Source organism: Heliangelus exortis, chromosome 9 (assembly GCF_036169615.1).
Source record: "Heliangelus exortis chromosome 9, bHelExo1.hap1, whole genome shotgun sequence".
In the NCBI taxonomy this organism is placed as follows: Eukaryota; Metazoa; Chordata; class Aves; order Apodiformes; family Trochilidae; genus Heliangelus; species Heliangelus exortis.
The window spans coordinates 26,342,005-26,353,612 of NC_092430.1; the positions used below are offsets into that span (position 1 = coordinate 26,342,005).

The 11,608-nt window shown below is 38.7% G+C and overlaps 1 protein-coding gene across 1 annotated transcript; it reads left to right on the plus strand.

The window, feature by feature from the left end:
* The first annotated feature begins 781 nt into the window (after nucleotides 1-781).
* TM4SF18 (transmembrane 4 L six family member 18) lies at nucleotides 782-8,064 on the plus strand. The gene is made up of 5 exons (XM_071752973.1): nucleotides 782-2,819; nucleotides 4,377-4,466; nucleotides 5,028-5,170; nucleotides 6,667-6,847; nucleotides 7,694-8,064. Exons 1-5 carry the CDS (start codon nucleotides 2,643-2,645, stop codon nucleotides 7,706-7,708), a joined length of 606 nt encoding a protein of 201 aa, XP_071609074.1. The 5' UTR covers nucleotides 782-2,642; the 3' UTR covers nucleotides 7,709-8,064.
* Nucleotides 8,065-11,608: the final 3,544 nt, after the last annotated feature.

The window sequence follows — 11,608 nt, forward strand, 5'->3', positions numbered from 1 at the left end:
GGAGCGTAGCTTGCAACATATTCCAATCAAAGTTTTATCACAAGTTAAAGTAAATCTGAATGATACACTGCCAGCAACCTTTCTGGCAAAGTTATCAGTATGCTACTGGCAGTGGCATTTTTCAAGTGAAAACCAAAATGTGACTTGCCATTTATTTCAGAGCAATGAGGCCAATTACCATTATTGCTCAATTTTGGGATGTAGTAATTTTTGTATTTCAAACAGGCAAATTAGTTTCAATTAACTGTGGGGTGAGTGGAGGAGGAAAAGAAGGTCTCAATAGAATAGGGTATAATTTCCATGCAAGTTAAAGATTTTTGCCTTTATGCAAAAACTTGTCTTTCTGATACAAACAACTAACTAAATAACTGAAATAATTTTAGAAATTCCAATGGACAGAATAATTAGGCTGGAGTTTGGAATTAAAACTAGCTCAGATCCATGCAGCAGTAGTACACAGCATTACTGCTCACTGTTCATGTGGTCATATAAAAACAGGCCAGTTGAATTCCTTTGTTTCCTGATGCATAAGACATTGTTTTGGGAGTTTGATCAGTTAAGTTGTGGAGAAGTGGTTGTTTTTATATTAAATTCATTTCAGTTAGCAGAGAAGTCACTCATTCAACTAAATGTGGCTTTTTGGTAATGGCCTCAGCACCAACTCATGGATATTAGCAGCAACAGGAAAGCATTTCTTGCAACACTTGGTTAAATGAGAAACTGGTTTCCAGGTTTGCCTAATACTTAATATAAAATATTTGCTTCCTGCTCCAGCAGTATTGCATGACAGCAAAAAAAAAAACAACAAACCAAAACAACCCACATATTGACTTGGTATTTGCAGAGCTCAGTTAAAGTACAGAATAAGCTGTGATATGGACTGCTGTACTGCAGAATGAATGCTGTTCCAGGTGTCGTTTTCCAAGTCAGTTTCTTCTAATCAGAATAGATCACTATGGGAAGTAGCAGCAAATTTTATTCTAAACTAAGCTGCTTGCTGGTAATTTTGGCTTTTGCTTTTAGAAAAAAAGATTTCGGCTAATTACATGATCTCCGAGTTCTGTAATAAAAGATCAGACCTTGCAATGTGATGCTCCAGCTTTTAATTCATCTGTTTTCTCTCATCAGTAAGGCACAATGATGATGGCATGAGTTTCCTATGAACTTGCAAAGGGGCATGTATTTAAATTAGAGGGAATCTTGAAAAGTGTCTGTACTGATTAGGGAGTAAAACAGGAAATGGAGTAAAGTCTGAGGGCTTAAAAACAAAGTCATCTACAAAAAGAAAGGGGGAGGAAAGCAGAGGGGAGTCACAGCAGAGAATGGGTAGAAAAATGGTGTAACTGTGTAAGTGCCACCATGCCCATTTCCTTGTGTGATCTCATTCAAAGTAATAGGAAGGAGTTGGCTACCACATGCAAACCAAACAGCTTTTATGAGATCACGATAGAAGCCTCATATGTGCAGGGCCCAAAACAGCCCATGAGGAAACAGCAGGAAAATAAGCCATGACATAATGGTTTCTAAAATCAGACTTCTTGCTTTTGATAGAGAACCATTTTTTTGTTGTTGTTCTCCGACTATGGCTTTCCTATTGAATACACCCAAAGCTCTTTCTTGAGTTATTTTTCTGATGACTCATAGGTCATGGAAAGAAGGCTTGGGTTGTGCTGTGAGCACTCAAACAGCTCTGTCTCTGTGTTACAGGGATGGATGTTTAGTTGCTTAGGGTTTAGTGGGTGATGGCACATAAAAATGGGGAAAATGTATGGCTTTGGCTTTGCACAGTGCAGAACCACAAGCATTTGAAAAAACAGGCAGACCTTTTGTTCTGTACAAGAAGTCATGTGTACTTAGGTCAGATCTGTGACTGCACGTACTCAGCTGAAAGCAGAGTTAAACAACTGGAGAAATAGCAGGATTTAATTTATGAAACAATTAAGCTCCATAATCCCATGGAAAGGAGTAGTGAATGAAAGTGTGATAGTAAGTCTGCCTGGCAGTTTCTAACCAGTGTTATCTGGTGTTCTGTGCTCTCTGCAGGGTGGCTGAGACGCAGCGTGAGGTTTTTGTGAGGTTGCCCCAGGTTAGTAGTAAGTGTTTGTTCACCCTGAAGGCCATACCTGCCAAGCTCTGGGTTTAATTCTCTGCAGTGTGAGGCAATGTGTGGCCCTCTGTACAGAGTCTGGACATGTTTGTCATTTGGCAGCCCCCTCACTCACTCGAGGTAGAAAAAGCGTTGAGCTGCAGTAAGGCTGAGCACCCTGCCTCATGGCACAGTGAGTGCATTGGAGTCTGTGTTCTCGGGAGGAGTGCGTTTCTAAGTGGTCACTAGGAAATGAGATTTTTGAAGTTCCTTCCTGAGTCTGACTTCTAGACATACTTCATTTGGAAGATCACAAAGGAGGATCTTTTAGAAGGGAAACTGCTACTTAAAGGCACATGCTTAGGAAGGACAATGAGTTTAGGCTGATAATGATCTATTGTTCTGCTAGCTGTTCTGCTCTTGACTGAATCACACCCCACTCCCCCAGTTCTGGTGAATATTAAATGACTAGATCAAACTGAGGAGGTCCACACACTTTTCATATTTAAAAAGAGACAAGACTTGTAAAGAACAAAACTCATAAAGTTCTTGAGAGATGGCTTTAGAGTCATGTGGAAGCTGTTTGAGTTGTCTGCTAATACCTCTTGCACTCTGGAGTATTGTTGTTAACATCCTATTGTACTTCCCTAATGGGAAAGCTTCACATGCTGCCAGTTACCAGCTTCCCAACTACGTTTGGTATTTCGAAGGGATTTGTTTCTCAGGTGTCATGGTAAGTGTTTTTTCTATGGATTTTTAATGAATGGCATTCTGCTGCAAATAATACTGGGTTGGTGTGCGGCAACACAATTGTGCTAATTGTGCTTTTAAAGACAATATAGGTTACTTTGGCGGAAAGTGCAGGCAGAAAAACTATTGAACTGAAAAATGCAAATATACCGAGTTACATGCTGTATATACTATCTGAGTTCATGTAAGCGATTTTGCAGGGTTGGTTATGGGTTTTTTTCTTTTGGCTTTTTGTTCATATTTAACTTAAGCTTGTATCGTGGAAGCAGGGCATTATGTTGGTTTAATCCTCTATGGAGGCTGAATTAGAGCTCTCAGCAAAACGAAATGAAACCTAAAAATGGTTCTCATAACTGTTCAGATGTTTTTAAGAGCTGTATGCAGCCCAGTGTTTAGAGGAGAAGGTACAATTCAGAGTGCATTGAGTGCTACTGTTGTTAGGCTAAATACTGAAGATTGTCCACTGTGATTGGCACAGTAGGATTTTCTCCATTGCATTTGTAATATGCTCATTTGCAGTAATAAGCTAAAACAGAGTTGCCCACTGCTCATACTGTTCGCTGTGTGAATCAAGAACTGCATCCTCAGGGGCAGAATGCAGTTATGCACACAATCAGTATTTTAAAAGGTTTCATCTGCCTAAGTAAGGTGTTTTTACGAAGGTACTGAACTGGGAGAGTTATTAAACATTCTTTTCAGATTGTGTATTCTTTCTAAAGCAGAAAACCCTAATCTTTTCTTGTGGAGTAAGAAATTATCAGGCAGAGAATTTGAACAGAAAAGCATAGCTGAAAATTGTGAAAAAGTTAGATGACATTCATATTTTGAAATATTTTTAGCTTTAAGATCATTACGAATTCATTAAACACATGTATATATTATCCTGTTGCAGGCAGAACAGCAGAGAGGGTAGTGCTGTGACTCAGGAACATGCCCTTTTCATATTTTCCCTTCAGAATCTGTGCCTCTCTGAGTGGACGTCTGTGGCTCCTGGAGTCCATATCTCATTTATTGAAATATTCTTCTATCAGTTTTAAATGATTCAACAGTCTGAGGAGACAGGGAGGTTACTTGACAGAGAACGGAAATGAAAGTCTGGGTGAATCTCACGTAAAGCTTGTACCACTGACTTTTTAAGCAGAACTGTATTCGTAAGGAAGGTGATAGCCCTAATCAGTAACTGTGTCAGCAAGAAGCTGTTGAACCGATGTGATTGTATCAATAAAACATCCTTTCTTGCATTGGTATTGATGTGATGATGTGATTCAGCTTCACTGGTATTGTGTGGCCGTGCTGGTCAACGCTTTTCTGTGACAGGAGATGCTGTACTCTTGTCCTTCAGTTACAAGGACAAGTACAGTGGCAGAGAGCATAATAAACATAATCCAGTTCCATGGTGGGCTTTGAGTAGTTCTGGTTTCTACTGAGCAGCTTTATATCTCAGCAACAAAACAGATGCTGTCCCTACCTCCTAGAAGAGAAGGGGACTTCAGCTTAATATCTACAGCCATTTCACTGACCTTATAATGTCCCCTTATAGATCCTTCTGTTGGCAGTAATTGTGATCATACTGGAGTGGAATGTGTTCTACCGGTGCTGCCAGAGTGAGAGCTGTAACAAAACCTACCGGGTGAGTCTGTGTTTTATTTTTGTGCATCTCTTTAGCATTTGTTCTGAGCCTTCCTGTTCCTGTGTTTCCAACACATCCTTCTGCACTCTCAGCTGCTGTTTCTGCTTTCTTTCACAGAGAAGGGTTCTGTATTGGATTGAGAGGTCACAAAGTGTAGCTCCTTCATTCTGATGCAGGATGAAAAAAAAAAACAAAACAAACAACCACCAAAAATCCTTGTAAAACAAAATAAGAACATAGAGGGCCTGAGAGTTTCAATTAAGTGCCGCAACTAATTAGCTTTATCCACTTGCTTGTATTATGTGGAAATAAATTTTTTCAAATAATAACTCAATATACACTATCTCTGGAATGCAAATGCATTTAACAGGTGGTTGTGTTCCTTTTGCATTTTGCTGAACACATCTGCAAAAAATAAAAGGTTGAAAAAAAATAATACCCAAAAACTACTAGCTGTGAAACTGTCTAAACTCGGACTTAATCTTTATATTGTATGTGTATGCTTACTGTATTTGCTGTGGATACTGTCCCCACACTAATCTTTTCCTCTGTTTACTTCAGAGTTTTATTTCAATAGTGCTAGCCCTGCTTGGAGTTGCTTTCTCTGGATACAGCTGCATCATTTTTACTTTGGGGTTGATCCAAGGCCCCTTCTGCAATTCATCGAATGGATGGGATTACGTCTTTAAAGACACTGCTGGATGGTGAGAAGCATCAGTCTAACTCTTCTGGAAGAAGCTGTTCATCAAAGCAATAGACAGCCAAATGCTTTCAGAGTTTTATACAAAATAATCTTGAACACAAGACTTAATATAAGCTTTTTCACCTTCTTGAATGAGCACCAGAATCCTCAAAGAAAGATATTTGCCTCCTTGTAAAGAAAGGTTAAATTTCAAGGAGCTTTGTACTGATCAGACATGGAGGTCCATCTAGCTAAGTGTTCTTTATCTGGTGGTGGTCACAGATACATGTGTAGTACAGGACATAGATTGAGTGTAGATGGATACTTTGTCAGAGTAGTCTCTAGAGTTGCTCAAGTTTTTGGTTAAAGTTTATACATAGCATTTTTATACTTAATAACTCAGTAGGTTTCTCTTTAACTTCTAGGGCTCAGTGAACTCTGTGGTTTGATCACTGGTAGGTTTTGCATACAGCTGCTGTATCTCATAAAACACCTGAGCAAGACAAAATGTTGCCTGCATCCCAGCCTCCTAGAAGCATGGGACAGATCTGTAACCTGAGGCTACTTTTGCAAGATTTTATGTTCTCCCTTTACAGGATATTTTATAAGACTTGAATATTTCAAGTCATATAATGCCAACCTCTTCCAGCTGCACGTGAATGCACTGAGGATTAAATTTGTCAGAGGTTCTTTCAGCATCCAACAGAAGTAGTTCCTAAACTATAGCCTCCTCTGACTTGTCAGCTTTATTTTAAAATGCTGGAAAGCATCCTGCAATCTCTATTACCAGCATTACCATCCTAGTTGGAAATACAAAAAAGAGAGTTTGAGTTCAAATTAAAGGGCCAGATGCTGAAAAATACACTCCAGATTTGGCTAAAAGCATTTCACTTATGAATGTTTAGGAAAAAAGCAACTGCCACTGAGAAAGTGAGTCTGACAAAGAATCTTGCAATTACCCTCCAGGATATAGCCTGTTTCACAGTTAAAAGGAGGCTGCTGGCACACGTCAGTTGTGCACATTAAGATTCTCAAGGATGCACAGTATGGTCCTAAGAGCAGCTGGAAATTGCAGTGACACTGACCTCAGCTCTGCCATTTGGGCTACATGCACTGATTAGATTGATAGCACTGAGCTGTTCCTGTTCTGCATGGTACAGATGTCAGCTGGACTTAACCTATAGCTGAAATTAAATCAATAAAAGGAAAATGCCCATTTTAAACTTGGCTGTGATTAGAAAAAATGGCAGTTGGTTTCCAACACTTGGGTGTCTAACAGGGAAGCTAATGAAACAGATGTATTTGAGGAAAATAAGTCTCTTCACTAATCTAAGTTTGACAAACTGACAGACAAGCTGAGTTATGCTGGTGTAATGAAAGACTGGAGTCTGGCTCCTAAACTTGCAACATATGAAGGCCAACATGTTTTTTTCTATATATATAGGTAAAATAATGTATAATTAAATTGAATTGCACCCACTGCATTTTATTTACTTCACATTGCTATTTCTATAACAGGTACCTCACAGATTATTCTTCTTGGTCTCGGTGCACTGAACCTGCAAACATTGTGGAGTGGAACATCATTTTACTCTCTATTCTGATAGCTCTTAGTGGACTGCAGTTCGTCATCTGTTTCCTCAAAGTGGCTGCTGAGCTGAAACGGACACTTTGTGGGACCTACTCTGTTTTTGTCCAGGTAACATAATATCCGAGGTAATTTCTTTAGCATCCCCAACCAGTTTAGCTTCAGGAATTCCTCAGATGAGGACTTACCCTTTGGTTTATGTATTCTCTCTCCTACTGTGTTTTTATTACCAGAGGATATGTGCTGGTAATAGACCCATTGTGTTTGATTCATCCACTAATTCCATGTGGAATGCAGGGCTTGGTGACTGCTTACTCTGACCTTTAAGGCTAGGATTGAGAACAAAAAAATGTCTGAGAATTCAGCACCAATGCTGAGTCCGTTACTCCCCTGTCAGCAGAGGCTTCTGAGCACCTTTCTTCAAGCATTAGATTTCAAGCCATTCTTAGCAAGGGGTGGGTCTCATAGCAAACAGAAGATGTAAGAGGCAATATGTGATCTAGGCATCGGCTCTTACTATCTTTTGAGTGGGTTATTTAAACAATATCTGACAGGGCTCTGCATTGGGAAGAAGAATTAGTTGGAACTCCAGAGCTCAAGTGACTGGTGCTGGTGTGAAGTGCTGTGGTTTAGCGTGGCATTTCCCCAGCTTTGGAAGTAGGGTGAAATTAGACATGCATGTCCCTCCCTATCTGCACCAGGACCAAGGAGCCCTCCGGGGTTTATGTCATGAGCAATCTCAGTGGTGACAGCATGTTCAAGAAAGATTTCTAATAAGGAGAAGCTCAACCCCCAAAAGCATGCATGCACCCCACACAGACACACAGGAATATATCTACACCCATGGGCACTCACAGGATAGGGTTAGTTCTGTCAGGTAGGTGGGAATTGTGAGAGCAGTTTGTTGGGTTTTTGTTTCTAAAGAGGGCAATTATTTCCTTCCTTTTTTATTTACAGGCCAGGATTCTCTGAAAATGGCAATGGAATGTTCACTGCTTCTCCCTCACCTCCTAGAGGAAGAGAGAAGTGGCTTCTCCAACATTGATGATGGTAGATTTGGGTGCTGCAAGTCAAATGAAACCTGATCTTAAATCTTGACCTCTCAAGCCTCTCTGCTTTGGATGAAGTTATTTGAACTATTTGACATCTACATTTTTCTAGTTGTTTTTTCACATGTTCAGTTGTCCCTGGCAGTGACTCTTCAGTATTTTACCATCCAGCTTTTTCTGACAATAAGGAGGTTTGAATACTATGGAACTGCTTTTGTATTAAAATTTTTTTTGTTTTTTGTTTTTTTTTTAATAAACTGCTCTAAAACTGCTATAGAACTGCTTTTATATTCCCTTGTCCTGGTTTTGTCCCTTCTCTTTGTTTAGAACATAGAAATATTTCTTGTTCCAAAAGAACCTGATTCAAAGCCCAGTATGTCAGGAGGAGTTATTCCCTTGAGAACTAGTGCCCTGGATGATGCCCTAATTTTTAAATTAATGTATTTTACTTACAGCCCATGACAGTCATGAGAGGCAGCACCCTGTCCTGCTCATTTTATTTTGGAAGTTCTTAAATGCAGGAGGCATTTACTGTAAATTCTGTTAAGCCTTCCTGAGTAAGGCTTTTAGAGGCATCCAGGCCTGATTGAAAGATTAGATACACAGCTCTGAAGTCAGACATGCTAGTTAGTATACATGAATAGCTGCACTGAGTTTCTTTTTTTTATATTATGAGACAAACTTTATTTATCAAGTATTATGTGACTTGAGGGAATATGTTAGGGAAGCTTGAAGGCACCCAGTGCTAACTTATAAATACTCTACTAGCTTTCTGTACCTTTCTGCAATGGAAGGCTGATGTTCTTGGCAATAATAATCTGACAAAATAGAATTATGTGTGTTAAATCAGCAGCTGCAAAGTATGTTTAATTTATCAAATAATTATTATTTCATTCCCAGAATTCAAGGATTCACAATAAAGTGGACATATGGCTCCTTGGCAGCTGTATGGGCAACATTTGGATGTATTCAACACTGGTTTTGAGGGAGTCAATACCCAGAGGAAAGTGAAATATGTACTTCAGACCTGCAGTAAGGCACATATCACTATTTCATCAGAACTAGCAGCATCTAATAATGAACAGTTAGAACTGCAACAGTGTAGTAAGTGGAAGCTATGGGTAAGATATTTAGAAAGATTTTTTAAAAAATAGAGTATATAGGTCAATTAATTCTGATTAGAGATGGTATTGAGATCTCTAGTCTTTATATTCCTTTCTCAGTTTTGAAAAGCTGATCTCTTACTGTAGGATTTTATTTGAAGAATGCACTTCAAGTTCTAATTGCTTAATTTCTATTAAGTTACAATAAGTAATAAAGAAATTAATGCTGTTTAAAAATGGGGCTAGTCTTTTGGAAGGTGGTTCAAGGTGGCATGGATGTTCAGAGGTGCATGATGAAAAAGCATTAGTACAAAATGCATTTATACTATTTGCAACTGCTCATTTTTTTTCCCTAGTGTTAAATGTATATAATTTTGTATATATACTTAAATGATAATACCACATTCTTATGTATTTGTGGATATTGTTTGCAGAAAGAAGAGAAAAAAATCTTAACAATCAATCAATACTCCTACCAAACATACTGGAAAATCTTGCTGATTTCATGCATGCCAAACATGGAGCTGTTTATTTGAAAATGTTAGAAATATTTGAAAAAAGGTTTTGGTTATTTGGATGAAAAAGTATATGTGTAGGGCAGACATTCCAAGAAGAAAACACCTGGAGCTGCTAAATATCCCTAAAGTGAATGGTGGCATTTCACTGAGACCAAACAGGGTATTCTATTCAGAGTCTAGCTCAACCATGGGGAAAATACAGGCTAACCTTTAGACAAACAAGGTCTTTCAGCATAGATTTTGCTATGCTGGATGAGAGCAATGAGATACCTTAAAGTTACACCTGGAAGTCTTGACCCTTTATCTTGCATAGAGGAGTCAACAGATTAAGGCAAAGAAATGCTTATGTTTTTACAGTAACTGTGGAGATTTCAGGGCTACTGTTTCTGTAATTTTTTTTTTCTTCTTCTTCTTAAGCCTGATGAAAATTTGAACAAAAATAAGCCAAGTAGTCCACATATATATAAAAAAGTGCTAGCTCCGAGTATTAAGGAATGACTTTGAATTTAAGCAGGAGGTAAATATTTTCTCATTTTTACCTCAGTTAATCTACAGAATGGGGCATTTGCAACCTCTACTAGGTGATCTTTCTGCTGAACCATTGACCTTCTAATTTTTAGCATGTGATGCCAGCCTGGGAAGCTCCAGAATTTCGTCATAGATTTGGTCAAATTTCAAAAACTTGGTTTTGGCAACAACTACTTAGATGGAAGTAGAAGTCTCCAGTTAATGCAGATGTGTAGAAGGTTCCAAGAGGTGAGGTTATAAACTTCACTATTCTGACAGTGTCTGAAATTTTCTATAAGAATATTGATTAAAATTAGTAGTTTATCTGTATACAACAGTCCTAGTAAATAAGGTTTAGATTTGTATGTCATTAAAGGAAATCTGTCCCACTTTAGTTATGTTCTGAATCTTAGTCTTCTATGCAGAATGGTAGTATTTCTGACTACTGAGAAAATAGCTTCAAAGAGGATTGAGTTTATTACAGATATTTTAAAGTTGCTATACAATGAAAACTGTAATTTAGAATGTGTGACCCTGTCAATGCTCAGAGAAGATGTTTTTAAGAATTTCCAAGTCACTGAAGATTCATATTTTTAATACAAGTCTTCACAATTTGCAATTTTGCAGTTTCAGACATAGCTGTGATGTAATGGATGCATGCTTGAAAAAAAAAACCACAATTGGAAATTTTAATTAGGTGGTTTTTCAATGTCCCATGTTTAAGATCCAATTTTGTAATTATTTTTTCAGTGGGACTAACAGATAAAAAATGTTTACTGAACTTGAATATTGCAAAAGTATAGCCTTCTGCACTGAGTAGTACCTTTAGGTAATGGTAGCAATTAAGATTATCTGGAGCTTTGTACATCTTTTATGCTTTTAATCACTGAAGAATGTGATTTATCCTGTGTGGTGAGAGACCAGGAGGAAGATAACACAGGGAGGTCATATTGCAGAATTTCTGAGCCTCGTTTCCATTTGGGAGATAGTGAAACTGCTTGGAAATGAGATGCCAAAATCTCTTCCTCCGTCCACCCTGAAGGTCCTGGTCCTTTTCCTCTCTAGCCAGGTATGCCACACATTGTGCTGAAGTTACAATTCCAAGGGAGCTGCGGTGGGTTTTTGGTGCTGATGCATGTGTACATGGGTGTGCAGTCTCTGCTCTGGTACCAGTGACCTCCATCCTCCCTTCCCTGTCTGTGTCAGTTGAGTGGCTGCTGGCAAAGGAGGGTAAGCAGCAATCTGTGTGGAGTGAGGATGGGGAAAGGAAGCAGGCAGCAGAATGTGTGGACCTACGGGTCCAGCCCTGCATCCCACTCCATCACCCCAGGGAATGCCCGTCATGTACAGCTTCTCACAGCACACTGAAACAGTTGTGTTCTTGTGCTGCTCATCATGGAGCATTGTTTTCTCAGTAGTATACGAGCTATAGAGAGAATGATGAAGATAGTGAAGAAAATGTAATTAAGGTTAAATCTGTAATCCTTTTAAATCTGCAGTAGTTTTGATGCTACAGGACTTGCAGTATAACAGTCTAAATGGTAATTTCTGTGATTGTAGGTTGGCAGAAAAACTGAAACCAAAAAAATTTCTTTGATAATTATCTGAAATTACAAGCTTACCAGAATCCTTTGTTTACTCTTACACACAGAGGCATTGTGCAACATTTTATTGTATTCACCAAAGCAAACAGGA